Raw genomic sequence first — 23152 nt, 5'->3', positions numbered from 1 at the left:
TGCACCCCGCGTTGTGCTTGCCCATGGAGCTTCCATAGCAGCACTCTGAACACACCCTTTAAATTTAAAACGCAGTATTTAAATTGAATTAAATCAGTAACCTGTGCACTCTTGCAGGGAAGGGGCCTCCCAGCAATCATTTTCACATCTACTATGTCAAGGATGTGCTCAGTGTTTGTTCTACTGTTACTGACTTAGCTCTACTCAGTTTTCTTAACTCTTAAAATCAAGACAACATGTTTCTCAGGGTTCCTGAGTAAATTAAGTCTTTGTGAAAAGGTCTCTATTATCTATGATGTGCCAGCAATGTATTCTTTCATTTGAAGTTAGAGACAGTGAGGACAGAATTAGTATAGGAGAGAAATCTTTTATGCAGACCTATCAAAGGGCAGTAATGAAGTTAGCAAAAACCACCATAGTAATATCATAAAAGGTATCTTTAAAAGAGAATAGTGCAAATAGTTATATAGATCATGAATACATACTCTCTGTATACTCAAGATAGGCCAATAAATACTTGTAAACTGGGATAAAACTTCCAATGATACCAGCAGATTAGGACTTTAAAAACTGCTGTCTCTCAAGCCACTTAGGCAAAGACGAAGACGATATACTCAGTACAGCTGTGTTGCTGACCCAACATGACTCTGGTCATAATGTTGGCACTGGTATCAAAGATGCACGTGAGAATGAAAAAGAACAACAGCATTTCTAAATTAGCATTTTTAATAGGCTTTGTATTGCTTTTAGGAGGTATGTGAAAATAAAGTATTACCAGCAGCATAAAAGGTATACTGCGTATTAGTATACTAAGTCAACTGAAATCTACTCTGCGAGCGTCATGGACTAAGTATTCTAGATGTAAATTAGTTCTTGTTTCTGAAAACGATCTTTATAGGATAGGAAAAAAATATGCCAAGCAGGATGTATCAAAATAAATATTTATTAACATTTGAAGCTTTCTGTACACCTTTAAAAGCGAATGTGCAAATGTGAGGAATTACAAAAATCAATCCCAAACCCCTTTCCCCCAAAGTAAGTATAAGCATTCAAGATCAGTAGTGCCCCCACCATCGGACTCTTCAGTCTGAATGAATACAAGTAATTATTTTAAACACCTTTCAGTCTTCTTTAGAGTTACAACTCCAAGAAGTACAAAGAGGCCAAAAATATCCAGAACACCGTGTTTCCACCTTATCCTATCTTATTAGTAGCGGTACACAAATATATTTCCATCTTTTTGTCCAGCCAGCAAATGAGAATCTGTACCTGACCATTTAACAAAGGACCAATTTTGGTCAGAGACAGGGGGAAGGAGAGCAGTGCAATGACCCAGAAGTAAGTCCCAAATGGCAATTGTTCCAGAAGTCAGTACTGCTGCGGCAAAATGATCTTTCACGTCACCTTCCAGGAACCTAACATCAAGCAGAGACGAGACAAATCACACATCAAAAAAAAAAAAAAAAAAAAAAAAAAGTCAAAACCATGCTCCCCAGAGCAACAAGAACAACAAAAATACTTGGAAATATCAGTGCTTATATTTGCAATCCTAGGACGGCTGGCTATGATCACTGCAGGCCCTGGCTATCTCTGATGCCCCCTGGTACCTTTGCACACCAGCTCCCAGTGGCCTTCCTTCCACTCTTCAACCAGCCAAACTTAGTTTTGCTCTTGCTCTTCCCTCTCCTGGGCAGGCTCACCCCAGATCTTAGCCTGGCTAGGTTCTGGCCATCGTTCCGGCCTGTCGCCTCCATAGAAAGGGGCCACCTAATCAGCGATCTCGAGAGTGCACACATGCATATGCTCTGCTCCCTATCACGTCACCTCTTTTATCTTCACAGCGCTTTCCACTGTGTGAGTTTATCCTACTTCCACATTTGGTGGCTGTCTGTCCCAGAAAAATGGAAACATGATAAAGCAAAAATCTGGTTGCCTTTTTAGGACAGGGCTCTGCAGTCAGCTACCTGGGTTTGAATTCTAACAGAGTAAGACGTGTGTGACCCTGGCAAGTTATTTAACTTCATCAGTAGAACAGGGATGTGATTATATGAGGACCCACTTCATAGGATTACTGTGAAGTTTAATGAAATAGGTACTGCACTGAGCTTTTTATGCAACTAACAGACAGGAAGTGCTTAATAAAAATTAACTGTTAGTCCTCACTGCCGTATTACCAGCACCTTGCAGAAAGCCTGGCACATACTCAGTCTTCAGTGAATATTTGAGTGAACTGAATGATATTTTTTATCCCTGGTTCATACCCAACTTTTGTGTAGCTGAATCCTAGCTCATCTTTTGAAACTCCATCAAGTTTTCCTTGAGTCTATCCATCCTCTTCTGCCAGTTAAGGTGCCCCTCCGTCCTTTGTGTTTCCATGACAGTGCCAGCCTCACGGCATTCTGTGCACTGAACAGCAGTCACTGGTTTTCTCTTCTAACCTCCATGAGATTAGACACAGCAGTGCTTCCTACAGGACTGGCACCAAACAGGCTTTCCAGATTCGCTAAACACATGGGTTTGAAAAATGACAAAAGAAATGTCTGACCAAGCAGTTATTTGTATCCTCGATTTCTAGGCCAATGACTACGGTTCTCTCTTCATATCCAAGAAAACAAGTTTTATGCAAGCAAATATTACAGATGTTAGTTCTGAGGTTCTTGCTGAGCTAAGAACATTTGCAGGACAAGTACACAGAGAGAGAGACTTTTAGAACACGTATCTTCCAGCAAGCTTTGCACAAGATCCACAGAAACACAGAAATACACATTGTAACTAGCAAGGTTCCTTATCCTATTGAAGCTAAACCTTGTGATCTTGATTTACTAGGTCTATTTTCAAACATGAATAAAGGTAGTCTTTGGGAATGACAAGGTTCAGATGTTGCTTGGTTGGCCTATAAGACGAGCACAAACTCTACATAGCTCAGAAAACTGCTGGGATGCCAATAACTGTGTCACTGATAAACAGATCTTCTCACCAGTCAGTAGATATTTATCAGCAGATAAATATCAACTGCCTACAGGACGGAGGCTCAGTCAGATTTCAAAGTAAAGATACCTCCCTAAGTACCTTTAAAACTTCCTTAAAATTTTTGTTTGTTTGCTTGTGGAGAATATTAATTACTTTGTATTTGAAATGTTTTCGTTATGGGAAAAAAACAGGGTTTGAATACACATAACACATCTATCCAGTGCCATACTGGCGGGGCTCTGGATGTAGGGGATCTGAGGTTTGGTTCAGATCTACTAAACTTCACACTTCCCCTTACTTCTTAACATTCTCTACCACTATCTGTAGTATTTCATCTTTCCGTTCATGTCCATGACACAGAAAAATGGTTTTATTTTTTATTTGCACAAGTGCCTTTCAAAATGTCACACTCACTGAATGGCAGCCACACACTTGCCTTCCAGCCTGCCCTTGAGGAAGACAGTAGAGCATCACGCCCACACTCAGGGTCGTCTTTGGGTTAATCACAATCAGCTGAAACACGGGGCTGCCCAACAGCTCGCTCTCTTTGGCACAAGGATGACTCAGAACAACAAACAGGAGCCCCTAATTTAGGAGAAAAATTAATAACCAAATAAATCATCAAGAGTATGCTGGGAAAAAGAAAGTGATGGCAGAGACAAAACTGAAGAATTTCAGGAATGATTAACAGGCTCTTATGTACCCAGGATTTAATCACTGGCTCACATTTTTCCAGGCAGAACTTGGAGGCTATCACTGAGCTGGACTTCTGGCTTCTTCAGCACAGGGCTCCCAGGGACTTTTCAGCCAGTCTTTGCAGGCATGAGTCTCCTGACTTATCAGCTTCCTCCACTTTAGATACTGCTAACATCTCATGCCATCCATTTGGGGAAATGCTGGCATGAGAAAAGAGGACACAGAAACACACGTAGCGAGTCCTCAAACTAGAAATGTTCACCTGTAAGCTGGTTTTTGAAAGTTCAGAACAGATTTTCCGATAAAAACAATCTTGTAAGTGGTGACTGGATTTTCAGGCCAGTTCGCAATAGCCTATTTATTTATAGAGTAAAACTAACAACAACAACAAAAAGACACCATCACCTATAGTTGTTTCTGTCGGAAAAGGAGTTACAGATCTCTCCCAGCTTTAAAATTACATGTTCTAATAATATTATTGTGTGTGAAGATATATGTCACGCATACATGTACATACACACATGAAAGTAATTGTCTTTGGAGGTAAAATGGGGAAAATTGATTATAGGGACATCTTAGGATTAATAATATTCATTTCTAATTCATACATTTCTAGAACGACTGAATTCTTATAATGAGAATAAATTACCTTCATAATTAAAAAACAACTGAGAGTCAAAAAGAATGTTAAATGCCAAACACTCAACTAGGCGGTTGGCAAACTATGGCCCACAGGTCAAATCTGGCTCAGTGCTTATTTTTGTATGGCTAGTGAACTAAGAATAGTTTTTGCACTCTGAAATGGTTGCAAAAAAGAGGAAGAATGTTTTGTGACACGTCAAAATTAAATGAAATCCAAGTTTCAGAAAGTCTCCTCGGAACATAGCCCCACGCATTTGTTTACATATCATCTCTGGCTGCCTGGCGGCTGCAGCGGCAGAGCAGAGTACCTGCAGCAGAGACCCCGTGGCCTGCAAAGCTGACGATATTTACTCTCTGGCTCTTTGCCGAAAGAGTTTGCCGATTCCTGCACTGAATTATTAACTATTATTTCTGGAGGTCGGCTTCATGAGGAACTTTTACTTTCTACTTATACATTTCTGCATTAAATGTTTTAATATCAAATAGGTATGTGGGGGGACGGCTATAGCTCAAGTGAGCAGAGCACATGCTTAGCATGCACGAGGTCCTGGGTTCAATGCCCAGTACCTTACATTAAAAATAAATAAATAAATAAATAACTAGTTACCTCCCCTCTCCCCCCAAAATCAAATAAGTATTAATGCTGTAATAACAAAAATGTAAAACTACTTAAATGCCTGGTAGGTAAATTTAATCATTCCAGAGATGAATTCAACCCTCTTATTTTAGGAGGAGAAAAGTTAGTCCCAAGATAACGTGATAGATTATCTAAGACACGCAAGTTTGGAGTTCACGTCCACAGGTGCTGCTAGGCTAGGGAAAGATGCAACCCCTGCACCCAGGGCCTCTGGGTGCTGGTGCCTGCAGGGCTGCTGCTGAGTCTGGGCAAGTCAGCCTCCACAGGGCGCTCAACTGGCTGCGACTGCCTCTGCTCCTGGCTCCACGGTGGACGCTTCCAGCAGTTAGCTACCCCTGACCCCTAAACAAGTACCTCCAACCTGTGCACATGTTAAAACTGGACTGTAAGCAAAGTCTATTAACATAATAGCTAAGAAGCTGCATTTGTCTCTATACAAGAACACCAGAGCCTAAGAGGAAAACGTGTCTAGGACCATTTAGTCATCCTCCCCAAGGGTATTCATCCACATCATAAATCATTTATGGCCATGTGGTTGGGAGCCAAGTCTGATCACAGGCATACCATTTCTAGGTACAGACTCACAGCTGGAAATAAACGTTTGCCCTGCAGTCATACAGCCAGAAATTTTACCCAGACAATCATGTTGTACCACCACCTATTCTCCCTCATAAATCTCCAGAAAGGACAAAAACTGCTATCCAATTTAAAAAAAAGGCATCAGGGAGGGTTGATTAATTACCACTTAGTAAGTGATGGCTCTTATTCAGTGAGACCAACAGTAACACACAAAGCAGACACAAAGTGGTCCCAGCAGATCATTACTTACCATTTCAGAATAGGCTCTGTGACAGACTGAAGCTTGGTAGGAGTCACCAACGTGTATCTTCTTTAGGAGCTGGCCAGTTCTTAAATTCCTTGGACACCAAAAATAAAAAAGCTCATAACATTCCTCCAGCAAACTGGCTTTCACACAGTATTCTCTTATTTATCACAGAATCCTTTAGGAGGTGACCAAGGGAAAAACTAAAGGACACAGTACCTTAGTTTTGTTTAGTCACAGATTTAGCTAAATCAGAATCGTAGTTTAACTTTGCCAATAGCATAACTTGATAGTTTAGCCTTAGATCGAAAAATCTTCTATGCCACTAGGGATAAATCTCTTCAAATTCAGTGAGAAAAGTTTTCCATTATCTCATTTCACTTGTACTGAAATTAGGTACGTCTAAATGTAAGGCCTAAATTTTCCATGGAAGACAATGGTCAGGAAACCGAATTTGGTTAGGTGAGAAACCACACCTAAAACAGATTTATAATTATGTCTATATAATATATCTTTATACTAGAGCTCGACCAAGATAATGAAGAAAGAAGGGAAGACTGAGATGGGGTGACAAACAGAAGAAGGAAGAAAGGGGAGGGTGCAGATAAAGAAGAAAAAGAGAAAGTTTGTTGGAACCACTCCTTAGCTTCATTGAGGATCTGTGACATTGATAACTGTTCTACCACGTACTTTGCTGATGAGAAACTTCAGGTGGCTCCCCATTAGCCATAAGGTAAAAGCCCAAGTTTTTTTCATGGTACTTATAACCCTCATGATTTGAGTGCTGCACTATCACTCACTGCTCTCGTACTTGAAATCGTCTCACTGCCCACGCAGCGTTATCATGCACAGTCCTGGGTCTATACCCCTTCCAATGCACTCCCCGTTACTGATGCATTCTCATCCCTATTACTGACAATGCCCATCCATTCCTCTAAGACCTAGATTGTGTCCCACCTCCTCCCAGCTGTGTGAGCTCCGTTTACTCTATCACTCCTCCCTTTCTGCACCAGTCTACACGAATCTCCTCTCTTCCAGCTCCCAATAGTACTGTCCATATGCCTCATTTTTAATTTAATATATATTGTAATAGGGTATAATGTATTCACTCCACAAATGCTACTGAACTTTCTATGGACCAGATGCTGTGTATAACAATTAAAGAAGGAAAATGAAATTCTTATGTACATACACATGGTCTTCCTCATATAAGGGACACGAGAATAGGTTTATCCCTTACAGAAGTTAGTATACGTTCTGTATTTAGTAAATGTGCTTTTCCCCAAATCCCAAAGCACTTTGTTTAAATCTCTACCACTCTGACCTTGTGTGAGTTGTCAACGAATTATATACTTTGAATTGCAGAGCAATCTTATTTCCCTGCTAGATTTTAGGGGCCTTGAGACTAAGATGCATAGCTGACTCATATCTGCATCTCTCTCAGAGGATGGTACATAAGTAAGAGAATCAGTTATCCATAAATGATTGAAAGACAGGTGCTCAGTTAATACAGCTGGATCAAGAATAAATATTTAGACCTTCAGCAATAGTTTCAAAAAGGGCCACTGACCCTTGAGTATACATGAATCACTTCAGACATCTAACAAATCAGGAGTTCAACAGGAAAGGTGAACAACTTCCATGTGTAAATATAAAGCTATATACAGTCCAAAAGGTAAATGATAGCTTTTGATAGACCACCTTTGAATAACTAAGCAAGGAGCTAAGACAGGCACTGAGAATAGATACAAGATACAGTACCTGTCTTCAAGGACTTTCATAACACGAAGTAGCATATGCTAAGCGAAAAATAAGGGCAAGATGAACTTCCAGAGGGAAACATCAATGAGGTCTGGTGCAACAGAACTTAAGGCAACTGTGGGGCTGAAGATACCCCTTAAACTAAGAAATTAAACTGACACTTAAAAGCCAAGTATAGAGGTCCCTTCCCAACCTCAAAGTCCACTGTGATCCGTTATCTATGAAATGCCAGAAGACCACAATTAGAAGAAGTGGGGAACTGAAGGGTGGAATGAAAAAAGAAAGTGAAGGAGTAGGGAAGGGCTGGAGGGGAGTTTTTTTTTAAGTGGAGGTACTGGGGATTGAACCCAGAACCTCGTGCATGCTAAGCACACACTCTACCACTGAGCTTTACCCACCCCCAATGGAGGGGAATTTCTGTAATGAAGTATTAGGGAAATGGAAGCTGAAGAAAGCAAATATGGGCCCCACTGAAGGTTTCATTTCAGGGGGTGGGGGTGGATGGGGAGGAAGAGTATTTATAAAGTAATAGTATGAAAGATGATCTGGAGGTTTAATATTGATTGATGGCAAGGAGACCAATTAATTACTAGATTATAGTAATAGTTTAGGAGCCAAATAATGAAGGTTCAGACTGTAGAAACAGCAGAAAGAATAGAAAAGAAAATTTTGTAAAGAACATTGTCCTCAAGTAAGACCTGTGTGCAGAAACCCTGAGGAAGGTGCCTGAAGTGGAAATCTGCTGTAGACAGCAGGACATCTGAAAATGGCTCTCCTGGCAGAATAGATCATGGTCAAATTCCAGAGGCTCCCTGGTGGGGAGGGGACCAAGTTTCTCTCAGGGGCCATGCTTTCCTAGTTTATCCCTCGAGGGTTAGGGGTGGACAGTGCAGAACAGGGAGGAAGCAGTGACAATAATATTGTAACTTTCTCTTACCAAGACCCATTTTGGCCCCAAGGGAAGTTAATGGAGGTGTTTGAGAAAAAAAAAAAATTAATCTATTCTCCTACTGCAAATTAACCTTGCAGGTGCCTGCGGCCAGGTGTGGTCCCCACCATGGTCAGGAAAGAGAGGTGGCTGGGGACTTTTCAACTTCAGTGTCCCTATCACAGATCTGCTCATGTGAATCCTGTAATCAAGCATGTTTTGTATATCTAGTAATTCCGGATTGTATTCTAGCCATTATGAATGACATATCACATAAACTCTGCATTCTGTTAGGTTCCTCTGAAGAATAGTGATTTCCAGCCCCCGCCCCCACCTAGTAAACAGTTAAACTGGCTAAACTTATATTCCAAAAGCTGAGAACCCAGTTCCGTTCCTTTTGCTTTACCTGGGCCGCCCCAAGTCCGTCCTGCATGTGTGCAGCTGGACGTTTAGGCAGAGTTTAGGGCTCCTTCTCCGGCTCTACTTTCAGGATTTCTCTCCCTCACTTTCCTGCTGCTGTACTCACCCTGAACTCTGTCCTTCCGTCCGTTAGGCCAGCAAGACAGGAAGTTTTTCTGTCAGGCTTTAAATCACCAAGTGTGCAGACTGGGGCCTGCCCTCTGAATGGCAAACTCGCCCGGTGACACTTCCTTCTTCTAAGTACTGCATTTCCTCTAGTATACTACTTTTTTTTTTTTTTTTTGTCTCGCTCACTAGTGCTTTCAGACAGTTGTTTTTCATATTTTGTGCAGAATTTATAGATATTTGAGGTAGGAGAATCAGTCTGAGAAAGCTACTCAGCCATTAACCAGAAGCAGTATATTTCTGACAACAATAAAATTTCATGTATTTTAAAGTAGTCTGAACTTGGGCTGTCTGAATTAATAGGATGTTCTTGTCAAGACAAGTATGTAGCATCTGACAGTGAACAAACAAAAACATATTTACAGAGTCTTTCACGTAATCGTAACAACCCTGTAAAATTAAAGGTATATCCTTCTATTACAGATGAGGAAACTGAGGCCCTTGAGGGAACGCTTACCAAATAACCATGTTGTTCATTACAGTGGTACCCAGCAGAGCTTCCTGCATCCCTTGAACCTCAGCAAAAGTCAGTATAGTCTCTTCAGGGGGCATCAAAAACTGTTTTTCTTTGCTTCTGTATTTAAAATAGTAATAAAAATCAGCACTTTGTACGAAAACAGTTTCTAAGCAGCTCTTCTCATATTATTGAACTATACATAATAAACACTAACATAATACCAGAAGAAAAAATTTCATCCAGAAAATATGTGTATTCTAAGCTTTCCACAGTGACTATATATTAGTTTCATATTATCTACCTGGATATATATGGCAAGAACCTCAAATTCAACATATCCAAAATTAAACTCACCAGCTCTCCCTTTAAACCATGTGTTTCTGCATTGCTGTCTCAACTAACTGTAATACCACCTATCAAGGTGGCCAGCCCAGAAACCTGCACAGTATCCTTCTCTCTCTTTCCTTTCTATCTACTCAGTCACCAAGTCCTAATGATTTTATCATCTCATTTCTCTCAAATCTGTCTGCTTCTCCCCATCTCCAGGAACACTTTCCTAATTTAAGCAAACAATTACTTATCTCCTGTCCAGATTACTGCAACAGGTCATGAATAAATAAGACAAACAAGGTCCATGCCCTGTTAGGAAAGACAGATAAATAATCACAATAAAGTGTAGTGAGCATACGACAGACACAGAGGATGCTCGGAGCTCCTTTTCCAGCATGTTGAATTTGAGGTATCCACAAGATGTCTAATAAATAGGCATGCAGGTCTAGAGGTTGAGAAAGAGCTGAACTAGAAATACATGTTTGCGTGTAGCCAGCATTCAGACGGTAAGTGAAGCGATGGAAACCACGTATGTGGAATCAGAAAAGGGTATAGGATCTTGAGATATTTGTGATACTCAAGGGACACACTGAGATGTCAAAGAAGACTGAACGAGGCACCCTTGCTGAGCCTCTTCTACTCCACTGCGTCCTTCCCTGCCATGTCCCCACCTCTCTAAGCTGCTTCTATGTTATAGCCCAGTGTCGAGGCAGAACCTTCCATACTACACCTATAGCGTAGAAAAACAAGATGTTAATGATCTGACTTTCTCTGAAACCCTGTGTCAAAAACCATCCTTTATCTAACAGTTAAAATCAACCAATGCTTTTCTTACCCTCCATCTTCTGCAAACGTCATGATTTCTACTTGCTGATCACAAAGGGTCCCACTGCTACTGACTAGCCTCCTTTTTGTCAGGCCAAGCACAGTTTTTATATTTCCAGAGCTCAGGAGTACTTGCTTTCCACTTTTACCATCTGAGGAACAAAGTAATGCCCTAAACCAAACATAAGAAAAATGCAGAGAAGTGAGGAGTAAGCTTTTAATATTAAAGAACTAGGTTCAAACTTTAAAAGAAAACTTTAGTAAGGGATGTCATTCTACTGATGCACATTTTTTTAAACAAATCTCTTTAGAGCTAAATTTAGATTCTTTCAAGACTCAAGCCTTGGTTATAACTTGCACTCAAAACAAAATGGCAGAGAGGTGATCACGTACCCTGCAACCCTCCTCCCTTACCTGGCCTTTAAATATGCTTTGCTGAAACTCTTCGGGGAGTTTGGGGTTTTCTTGGGCATAAGCCACCCCATCCTCCTTGCTCAGCCTTGCAATAAACCTTTCTCTGCTCCAAAAAAAAAAAGAGAAAAAAGACAGAGACAAAGATGGAGGGAAATAAAACTACTCTTTGAGAATTACATACCTGATTTCTCTGATTTCCAAATTTCCCAAAGCCACACACACAAGATTACAAACATCAGGCATTAGAATTATCTGCAATACTGGAACCTAAATAAAACAAAGCAGCCAAAAATTACATTTGGTTGTTTCATCTTTAATTAATCTAAAATTTCCAAAATTTGTCACATTCCTTTCCTATTCTCACTGTACCAGGACAGTTTCTAACATCTGAACAAATGTGAAAAGATTCAGCAAACATCCTCTTTTATAAGCTGTAAATCCAAATAAGCTATATGCATAACAGTGTTTACCGCGGCATTTAACACAACCTATGCTTCTAGCAATGGGAGAATAATAGACCCTGGCGTGTGGACGAATGCAACAGTACACAGCCATTCAAAACAAGTTAATTCCCTCAGAAATATTTCTTGAGCACCACTCCGCAAAACAGAGTGTGAGAAGCTGTAGGTACAGTGGAGAACAAGAACGAGATCTGCTAAGATGGTAGATCTTAAGTATTCTCGCCAAGAGAACAAAAAAAAGGAAACTGAGGTGATGGATGTGTTGATTAATTTGAACTCTTTCACAATGTGTATGCACATCAAACCATCACACTGCACACTTTAAATATATTATAATTTCATTTGTCAATTATACCTCAGTAAAGCTAGGAAAAATAAAATTCAAAATAAGCAAATAAGTATGGAGAATATGTAAAACCAGGAAACATGTTTATATGGTAAGAACAGGCAGGCTTAAAAACTTTAGGCACACTAAGATTGCAACCGTGTAAGATATGTATGGAGGTGGACAAGGACAGAAGAAAGGCCACACAGAAAAAAAGCAGAAATAATATCTGAGCATGAAATTCCAAGCTCCTCCAGCAGGTCTCTTGTAAAAATCCATCTCTGGATAAGCATATGATACAGCAAATAAAAAATGTTAACTGTAGAGTCTAGCTGGTGGGTATATGGGTGGTCCCTGTACCACTTTTCTGTATGTTTGAAATTTTCCATAATAAAATGTTGGGGAAAAAACCCTTCTCTGCTGTCTTGCATAGTCACAGAGCCCACACTTTTGGTAAGCTGCCCATCTGTATTACCATGCAAATGATTGCAAAGATCTCCAGCTATGAGATTCTAACTTACCTCTGCAAAGTGCCAGGAATAAATTTTTTCCCACTGCCAAGCATCCAGAGGTTTCCAAAGAGAAACTACATATTCACAGGCGGTTACGATACGTGGCTCTTTGAAACCAGCTGTGTCCCACCACATGGCACTCACGTCCACAGAGCAGGAACCTGAAGGATCCTGACACAGAATGGCAACAACAGCTATGTTAAAGGGGTATTGGGGGGGGGGGTGTTTCACAAAAAGAAGAAAGATGAAAAGTGATGGATTACAAGGATTAGATAAAATAAAAGTAAATGTAATTAAAATTTTATGCAGGTCAAAAAAAAGAGCTTTGTGGGCCTTATGTAACTATAAAAATTGCCCAAACACACTTATGATAGGTTTAAAAACATGTTGCTCCAGACTAGAATAGATTCAGATTTAACCACAAAGGGGAAAATAGCCCATAAGAACGAATTGGAACCTTAGTTCCATAAGACCCTTTGGAAATGAAACATTCTGACAAAGCACGCATGGGCTGAAAAGGGAATAAAACTGAAACAACATACTATTTCTAAATGAACAACAAAGACAGAGCCCTGTGAAATCTAAACATGCCAAATGTGGTGGCCAAAGTAGGATCCAAAACAAAAAAATTAAAATTATAAAGGTACTCATCAAAAATTAAGAAAGATAATAATGTAAGCAAACAGCTCAAGAAGTTAGTAAAAGAACAATGAAATAACCACAATGAAAGAACAGAAGGGAGGAGTTGTTAAGGATATAAACAGAAAAAAATGAAATAGGAAACCAAAAAACTCAAATTAACAATCAACACAACCAAAAACTAGTTTTTTTAGAAGACCTACAGAACGGCCAAATCTCTTAAGTCTGATGTAGGGAAAAAATACTTTTAAAATGGGGAGTGAGGAGAGAGAGGCTTAATTGCATATTCATGGACCAAAAAAAAAACCTATACGAATAATAAGTAACCTTTTACCTACAAATTTAAAAATACAATGAAATGATTGATTCCTTAAGAAATTAAGTTACTAAAATTGATTCAAGAATAGCTTTGAAACATAGGTATTTCTATGTCTCTTTTATAGAAAAAGAATCTGGGGCTCAGAGGCTAAATGATTTGCCCCAGGTCATGGTCAGTGACTGGCAGAAACAGTTTCTGTGGATTTAAAGCTCTTTCTTCTCCAGTTGTTTTCAACTGGGGGAGATTCTGCAACCCTCTGCAGGGAACACTTAGCAATATATGGAGACACTGTTGTTATCACAACTGGGGACGGGGGTGCTACTGGAAAAGATCAGAGCTATTGCTAAATACTGTACAGGGCACAGGCCACTCCCCTACAGCAGAGAATGATCTCACCCCAAATGTCAACAGAACTGAGATTGAAAACCCCTGCTCGACACCAGGCTACTTCAAGTATAAAAAGTTAAACCAGGACATGGGCCCTATCCACTTCTCAGGATTTACTAAAATATCATTAACAGTATTTTATAATTTATATCTCTCAGAACCATGTATAGCATATGAAAATTAACCATTCACTATATCATAATCTAGAACAGCTACCCATTTTCTTATTTACCATAAGTGATTCTTCTAGAAATATCACACCAGTTGGGTAGGAGAGTCATGAATGACTCCTCTCTCTGTGTCAAAATGCCTGATTCAAATTTAGATACAAAGCTGAGTTACTTAGCTTAAGTTGCTCTTGGCAATAGCTTGACATATAAATTTCTTAAGATCTCAAAATATATAGGCAGGTAAATACTGTGAAAAACAAAGAATTTAAATCTGTTTTTCTGAGTCTGTTTTATCAAATTTTTTTAATGATCAAATTCTTCTGAATTTTCCTATCAATTCATTACATTTTTCACATGTAAGATACAAAACAAATTGTTAAGTTAACAGTCTTCTGACCTTTAACTTTGAAACCAATTGTAGAGTGCCTGGGTTTAAGTTATCACAAGCAGGGACGTCTGCTATTTCAATCTGTGGAAATAAAAGTCACACTATTAATTTATACTCTATGTATGATACCTGCCTGCATCACTCACTCAACAAAATGCCTACTTCCTGTATTTTATTTTCTATGGTAGCAGGGACAAAGCTCCACATGCAGCTGCTTTATTGCATTTGGAGAACAAAGAGAAGAGGATCCCTGATATTTTTTTTTAAATATTTTAATTAACTCTAATTTTCTCAGAATGAACTTAGTGTTTACAGTGAAGTCATGCTAAAAAAATTTTTAAACACTGAAGAACTGATGTGTGAGGAAGTCACGTTGTCCATATTCACTAAGATATTTCATTCTTTTGGAGAAAATTTCACAAAGGAAGCGGACTGTACCTGCTCGATGGAATGTTTCCAAGTTTCCTGACACGAATTTTCACTTGGCTGATTTTCTTTGTAGGTGAGTGACGGAGTGGGTAGAGGTGTTGCTTGGGGACCAGAATCCTGGTCGCAGGAAGGCCATCCTTTCCTTCTGGCCACATGCAGGCTGCTGTCTAATTCTGGTGGGCTGGTCCAACTGCTGCATTGCTTATGATCGCTAGAGAGGCTGACTGTGGCTTTTAAGTGAGAGAGCTGGGGTGCTGAGCAAGTGCGTCCAACCACCTCTGCAGACATCTTTTCACATCGGGCTGGGGAGCCAAAAGCTGGAGTAGTGCCCAAGATGGGGAAAGCAGGTGAACACACATCTACCGTTGCTCTGTCATTATCATCAGATTCAACAGTATTTAAAGGAGTGAAAAGTAAAATGGATGAAGAAAGGCCCTTCTCCTGAGGCTGGCTTTTTACTGGCATTTTAGGATGTACTTTTCCTGGTAGAAAAATCAGTTCCTCTTCCAAGTCTTCCTTTTCTATATTGGTTGGTTTAGGAGCCAGTTCCTCCACAGCAATACAACATCTCTCTTTAAGATGCCCCTCTCCACATATTTTCGATCCAAAAGGCTCAATCGGCTTTTCGGAGCCGGACTTCAGTTTTTCAAGCTTAAGAGGTCCAAAGTCTTCATCAGGTAATTGAAAGTCTATGGTTTTGAGAAAAGGCGACAGGTGCTTTAAACTGAGCATGTCATTCTTAAGAAATGGAGCACTGAAAGCAACATCATCCAAAGATAAATAAGCATAATTATTGTAAAAAAGCGAGTCCTCTTTTTGACAGTGACCTTCCTTCCCTAAAACAGAAAGCAACAACAATAACAAATACCCAACGTTAATGCCCAACAAAGACTGAGCTTCTGAACTCCAACACGGTGCTGTGCTCACTACGTTTCCCACCCGTGACTCTGAAACCTCAGTGAACGGTTCATCAGACACAGGTTAGTGGCTAACTAGCAGCTCCCCTTCTGCGGTACCAAAAACAGCACAGTACTGATAGCGCTAGCTGGGAAAGGGAGACAGGGGTCTAGTCCCAATTCTGTCACTGATTTGCTGTGTTACTTTGGGCAAGTCAATTCACTTCATTTTCCCTTGTCCCTCATAAGGGAACTGGCTAAGAATCTCTGAAGTCCTTTCTTTTCCAAAACTGTGATTCCAACAGGCTAGCAGAGCACACACTACAAAATGCTGGCTCTCCTCACAGAACACTTAGTCCCCTTTTCAAGCAAAGAGTAATTTACTAGACTTAGAGCGACAGGAATTCTGTACCATTCAAAATGTAGCCACATCCAACACCTAATTAATGGATATGCAAACTGTGTTACATATACACAATGGAATATTATTCAACTATAAAAAAGAGTGAAGCACTGAGGCATGCTACAGTGTGGACATACCTTGAAAACTAAGGAAAGCAGCCAGACATAAAAGGTCACATATTATATAATTCCATTAATATGTAATACCCAAAGGAAGTAAATCCATAGAGACAGAATACAGATTGGTGGTTGCCAGGGGCTAGAGGGGGAGGAAATGGGGAGCAACTGCTTAATGGGTATGGGGTTTCTTTTTAGGGTGATGGAAATATTTTGGAGCCAGATAGGGGTCATGGTGACACAACACAGTGAATGTACTAAATGCCACTGACTTGTTCACTTAATTTAAACAGGTTAATTTTATGTTATGTGAAGATCACCTCAAGAAAAAAAAAATGTTTTAACATACCTGCAGGTTACTGAAATCACAGTGGATTATTTCAAAGTATACAAAAGAATGGTTCAAGTTTCTTACTAGATAGCCCTACTTTCTGATTTCTTTGTTTTCTTTTTGGCCTAAAAGATGTTTAAAAAAGTCATAATGACAGAATAGAAACTTGCAGTTGGCAAGGGGGTGGGGGTGGGAAGGGACAGACATGGATTTCAAAATTTGTAGATACAGACTGGCATATGTAGAATAGATAAACAAGGTCATACTGTATAGTACAGGGAAATATATACAAGATCTTGTGGTAGCTCACAGCGAAAAAAAAATGTGACAATGCATATGTGTATGTTCACGTATAACTGAAAAATTGTGCTCTACGCTGGAATTTGACACAACATTGTAAAATGACTGTAACTCGATAAAAAAAAGTTAGTAAATAAATAAACAAAAAAGTCATGATGATTATTATTTTTAAAATAATTAATGAATTGTAGCTCATAGACCAAAGTGTGCATCCAATGGTAGAGTAGCTGGCTGCCTGCTTTTGTAAATAAAGTTTTATTGGCACAGTCACATGCACATATTGTCTATGGTTACTTTCACACTATACTTGAGTGGCTGTGACAGAGCACAGAGACTGTATTTCCTATCTGGCTTCTTACAGAAAGCTTGCTGATCTCCCACACAGAATGAGAGTGAATTATCTAGTTTGTATGCTCAAGTTAGCAGATATTAAGTCCTGAGTAAATGAACACAAAAGTTTAAATTAGAACATGTCACTTGCTATCCTCCAAAATCTTGTGTCCCTTACACCTCAGCAAGACTGTATTAGATATTTTATCCAAAAAGAGTGGCTCAGACCTATTACATTCCATTACATGATTATTCCTAAGACAGTTTGTCAGTAGACTCTTACTCTGACACAGATTTCATTTTACTTTAGAAACACTTTCTATATTAGTTACATCTCACCATGGGTAAATACTGTATTGTACGTAAATAAATACTAATTTTAGGTAAACATCCAATGTATTTTCCTTCTCAGTGTCCACTTTTCCAACCATATTTGTGAACTCTGGCACCACACAGCCAGGTTTGAATCCTGGCTCTGTCACTTTAAAGACACTTTGATCTTCTTGCCTTAGTTTCCTTATCTGTCAAGTGAGGATAATAACAGATTCTACCTCATGTAGGGTTGTTGGGATGACTCAGTGAGTATCTGTACATTTAGAAAGTGCCAGGCGCACAGTGTTAGCCGCCGCCACCGCCACCACCACCACCCACACCTCAATTTACCTTTAACTCTCTTCTCAAGAAAAATTGCTTTTTCATTCTGATCTTTGTGCAAGGCGACTTCTTCCTGGGACCTATTAACACCTGATGTGAAAGAAGTTGGCAAAGGTAGCTCATGATGATCTAACACAGGGGTGCAGACTGACTTTCTTTTTCCTCTGCGTTTTCTACCAGATGTCTGGGTAACCGTCTTAGTGGGGCCAGTGGGACAGCTGACTTTAGTTAATGAGAGAAGTTTCTGAGGACTTCTTGAACTTGGCTGTTCTGTGTATGTGTTGGACATCTTAATTTCACATTGGTTAGTTTCTTCATTGGCGAGGTTTAACTTTTTAGCAGATTGCTTATTTTTAAAACCTTTTTTTCTGACACCCAAATGACTGTGAATTACAGCCTCCAGTGCTACTTTCCTCTGGCAGGTGGACATGCGTCGTGTTGTTCTGACATAATATTCTGCTGGAAAGAGAAGGCCTTCAAGCATCGTGCAAGACTGTGTTTGATTTTCAGTAGAAACAGAAGAAATTACTTCTAGGCTAAGACGCTTTGATTGACCTAGAACTTCATTTTCCAGAAGACTTTGATTTCTACCATCAAGAACATTATTAGGAGATTTAAAAGACATCTCTGTGTGATCTTGTTCTTTTAAGTTTTGGTTTTCATTCGCCAATAAGTTATCGTACGTGAGTTCATTTACAGAATATGAGTTATCTGCCTCTGAGTCAGGACTTCTAGGCAGCTGACCACTTGCACTTACAGTTTTGTTTACCTCTGGGTTATCTGTAAACACAATCATTTTTTTGTTTTGTGCCTCTAAGTTTGAAGCAAGGCTAATGTTTTTTAAACCGTGAGTAGTAAGTTCACAGTTACTTTTAGGAGGCTTATCTTCAAGGTGCCGACCACTACCGCTGTCTGATGGAATATGCAAAGGAAGTGCAGCCACCCTGGGGAAATTATCTCCACTTAAGAGTGTATCAGCATCTTTCTGCAGTTTGGCATTTGGCAAAATTAATACACTCCCTACATTAGTTTCTGAAACTGGTGCTGGAGAATCAGGAATGTCAGACTTAGGACTTGAAAGGTAAGTTCTTACTTCAGCGACAGGTGTCCTGGGGTTTTCTCTATTGATTTCTTCCTGCTCCTTTAGTCTTTTTCTAGAGAGTAAGAGCGAATCAGTGTCAAAGAAAGATTCTCTCTCCAGTGAAATAAATGTTCTCTCCTGTGTCTTTCTTCTACCAAGCAGCTTACTCTGACTTTTCTTACCATCGGGGCCATCAATCCTGCAGGGGAAACGTTCTTGGGTATCATCTGATCTTTGTATGCATAATCCTTCCACTGGGCCACGTCCAGGGCTGCAGGACTCAGCCTCAAAGTCAAGTGTGATAGATGTCTTTTCTCCAGTTTCTTCATCAACATTAGTGTTGCTTTGTAATGAGTCACAGGGAGATACTTCATTTTTAGGTTCTGGGGAGAAAAAAATTATATAGTTAATATTTTCCTTTTAAGATGAACCAAAAAATATTCCATATTTGTTTTTAAATATTTTATATAAATACCACCAAACATTTATTTTAAAAGGATTCAATGGTATTTCACTCAGGCAGATCAAAATTCAAGTTTTTAATAATCTAATAAATTATAATAATATTAAGTAAATGTAAAACAATGGAATCGTGCTAGAAAAATGATTTTTAAACTAAAAGATTATCTATTTTTATTGTAATCATCTTTACTCTTATTTTTTTCTCTAGTTTTATTGAGGTACAGTTGACAAAGAAAAATTGTATATATTTAATGTGATGTTTTGATGTATGTATATTGTGAGACTACAATCAAGTAACTAACACATCCATTATTTCACATAGGATCAGTGCTCTTAGCAAATTTCAAGTATACAGCTCAGTATTATTAACTATTGTCACCATGCTCTACATTAGATCTCCAAAACTTATTCATTCTGTGTAACTGAAACTCTATATACTCTGACCAACACCTTCCCATTTCCCTGTATCTCACCTAATTTTTCATTTCACATCTTTTTTGGGGCTCAACTAATTTTTATACTTTTCTATTTCATTAGCCTCCAATTTTATTTATAAATTACATGACTTCTAACATAAGAAATGACCATTGTTTTTTAGATTGTTCCCAGCCAGACTTTTCCATCTGTGCGTATATAATTAAAAAAAAAAATCTTTCCAATATTTAAACAATAAATATATTTTCTCAAAGTTGAAAGAGGAAAAGAGAAACTAAATAAGCAATCCAACCGAAGCAGAATTTATCGCTTCACATCTACCAGAGTGGCTTTAATTTAATAAATGGAAAATTGCAAATATTAGCAAGGATGTGGAGAAACTGGAACCCTTGTGCATTGTGGTGGGAATATAAAATGGTACAGCCACTATAGAAAAGCTTGGCAGTTCCTCAAAAAGTTAAACACAGAATCACCATATCACTCAGAAATTCCACTTTTAAGTATATACCCAAAAGAAATGAAAATATAAGTCCACACAAACACTTGTAAATGAGCGTTCATAGCAGCATAATGGCCAAAATTCATTAATAGCCAAAAAGTAGGAACAACTTAAATGTCCATTAACTAGTGAATGGATATACAAATTATGGTACATCTATATAATGGAATATTACTCAGCTGTAAAAAAGGAATGAAGTACTGATGCATGCTTAGATTTATGTGCAATGGATGACTGTTGAAAACATTATGCTAAGTGAAAGGAGCCAGTCACAGAAAGCCACTTATTATATGGTTCCATTTATCTGAAATGTCCAGAACAGGAAAATCCACAGGGACAAAAAGTAGATTAGTAGTCGCTCAGGGGTTAAGGTTTCTTTCTGGAGTGGTGAAAATATTCTGGAATTAGATAGTGATGATGGTTATATAATCTTGTGAATAGACAAAGAACCACTGAATTGTACACTTTAAAAAGTCTACTGCTAGTCCTTATCTTCCAACTGTGAGAAAAAGAATCACAGCCAAGTTTACCTGGGAAATGAATAAAAAAGCAAACACAGGTGAATGGGCTAACTTTACCTGAGTGGTTTAGCTGTGTTGAAACTTCCTGCTGGATGAAGGAATCGTGTTCTTCCACTGTTCTCTTAACAGAATTCTTAACCTTCTCAGCTCTTTGAGCACGCTAGAGGAAACAGAAGCAGCTCAAGAAACAACTTTATGAAAAAGAAGTAAGTTTTTGTTAAAAGCCTTATTAACTGAAGAGCTGTTTTTATATAGTTTGTACCACACACCAACTTGAGAGAATAAGATTCACTTACCTGAAGGCGGGCCAGGGTCTTGCTGTATTCTCTTTTCAAGAATGCTAATTTTTCCTTCAACTGGAAGAAGAAAAAATACCAAACAATACTGAGCAGGTAGAAAGGAGTCAGAGAGAAGGGGTACAGTGCCTATGAGACATGAGTGTGCAGCGCTCAGCAGATCCCTGAGCTAGAGGCGGAGGAGGAAGTGGCATGGGCTCACACTACTCTCAGTTCTCACAAGCACCAACCTAAAATCCCAGCATCTTTGCATAGATTGTTCCTATCACCTGGAGCATCTCCTCCCCAACTCACTTTGCTAATTCCTACTGATTCCTCAAGGCTCAGCTTAGATTTCTTTCCCTGGGGTAAACTTCTAGGTCCTTCTCCAAATCCAAGTTAGGCGTTCCACCTCTCCTCTGTGCTTCCTTTATCACGGTTCTTATTATACATGTTGTCTGTTTACTTTTCTGTTTCCCCCCATCTCACTGTGAGATCCTTGAAGGTAGCAGGAGATGTTCATTCAACTAATGGATCAGTTGGTCCAGGTATCTCTAGCCCCTAGAACAGTAATTGATACCCTCTGTGTGTTAGTTATTGTTCCAAGCGCTAGATATGCAGAATAGTCAAGGCCCCTGCTCTTTGGACAGCTTACATATAGTGAAAGATACAGATAACAAACAAGAAAACAAATAAACAGATAAGATGATTTCACATGGTAATCAATACCTAGACAAATAGAGTGACCACGTGACAGTGTCTGGGCTACAGGAGAATGGACTACTTTAGAGAAGGTGGCCAGGAGACATTTCTGAGCACGACCATTTGAGCTTAGACCGGAAGAAGGAAAGAGCTAGCTCTGGGAAGCTCAGAGGGAAAGCAATTTGTCCGAGATCACACAATTTATAAACGTTACGACTGAAACCCAGGCAGTCCACCTCTAGAGTCTGTGTAGTCTTAGCCTCTTTGCTAGACTGCTTCTCACAGAGGCCTATTTATCACCATCCCTTATCAACACCTGGGAATTATCTTGTTGACTTGTAGATGACCTTTCTCACCCCCACTAGAAGGTAGGTTGGAAGTAAGAGGAATGATGAGTTATTGTGAATGAAGAGTTTAGCACAAAGCTTGGAAGAGCCGGCACAAGATGCGTTCAAGTTAACAGCATCGGCACAAGCACAAGGTGGCGTGTATAAGAATATTTAGAGCAGCACTGTTGTAAAAACAAAAACGGCAAACAACTTAAAAGTCTCCCAGAAGAGGAATATGTAAGGAAAAGATGACACTTCCATACTGCGGGATACTATATAGAACTTAAAAAATAAAGTAGGTAAACATGGATTAATGTGGGTGTTAAACAAGAAGGAAAACGAAAGTTGCAGCACCATCCGGGTCATACCATTTATGAACCTTTCCCAAAAATGTCTATTACTTTTTGGTGGCTGGAGAATAAAACCGCACCCCACCACCCCCGCCCAGCACGCACGCACGCGCGCACACACACACACACACACAGAGACACAAAAAAGATCTAAACCCAGGATGTTAACAGATTTACTTAAGGAGGTGGGGAGGGAGAAGCCAAGATTGAGAGTGTGCAGGTTGGGGTGGGAAGTGTCAAAGGGAACCTCAGTTATGCATTTTGTATTTTTAAATTTTCTGCTGTAATGAAACTTTGTTCTTTAAGTGCCACCACGGGAGCATAGCGCTCTCCAACACTTTCACTCCCCATGCCCCCAGTCCAGAGAAGACTGTAGGTTAGAGATCACTGCCGCTCTCGGACGACCAAGGAAACAAAGACAAGCCTAAAATCCTAGGAAAGGGGGTCAGAGTTCTGAGTCAACCCTTCCCGCATCCCCAGCACCTTTTCTTTCTCCTCACAGCTGAGGGGCTTCCCGGGAGGCTCTTCCATCTGGCCGGTGGCCAACGAAAAGAGCAGCCGTCGCTGGCCCCGGGCCTGCAGACGCGAGAAGCCCGGCTGGCCCTGGGCGCCAAGGCGCCGGGGGAAGGTTTGGGGCGCCCGGGACGCCCTCAACACGCGACCAGCCGGCCCACGAGCGCCAGGCGCGCCAACAACCCCAGCCAATTATAGCCACCGCTCGGCCTGCGCACGCGCAGCCGGAGACGGCTGAGCAATGGAGCCAGGCCACC

The 23152-nt window shown here is 39.9% G+C and overlaps 1 protein-coding gene across 13 annotated transcripts; it reads right to left on the bottom strand.

Moving 5' to 3' along the window:
• Positions 1-925: 925 nt before the first annotated feature.
• PALB2 (partner and localizer of BRCA2) lies at positions 926-23122 on the bottom strand. 13 transcript variants are annotated; one of them, XM_006193115.3, is made up of 13 exons: positions 22866-23104; positions 21023-21082; positions 20784-20886; positions 17738-19192; positions 14708-15534; positions 14279-14350; positions 12376-12537; positions 11250-11335; positions 10665-10826; positions 9500-9616; positions 5775-5862; positions 3407-3555; positions 926-1415 (listed from the first exon to the last, which is right to left on the bottom strand). In XM_006193115.3, the coding sequence occupies exons 1-13, from the start codon at positions 22911-22913 to the stop codon at positions 1208-1210; spliced, it is 3537 nt and encodes a 1178-aa protein (XP_006193177.1). In that variant the 5' UTR covers positions 22914-23104; the 3' UTR covers positions 926-1207. The 13 variants fall into 13 exon arrangements, 11 of the variants coding, with proteins under 11 accessions (XP_006193177.1, XP_032316747.1, XP_032316750.1 ...); XM_032460856.1 differs by having other exon boundaries at positions 14708-15387; XM_032460859.1 differs by having other exon boundaries at positions 18992-19192; positions 22866-23100.
• Between the last annotated feature and the right edge of the window lie 30 nt (positions 23123-23152).

Source organism: Camelus ferus, chromosome 18, assembly GCF_009834535.1.
Source record: "Camelus ferus isolate YT-003-E chromosome 18, BCGSAC_Cfer_1.0, whole genome shotgun sequence".
Taxonomy (NCBI): Eukaryota; Metazoa; Chordata; class Mammalia; order Artiodactyla; family Camelidae; genus Camelus; species Camelus ferus.
This window is presented reverse-complemented; position numbering and strand designations above follow the sequence as displayed.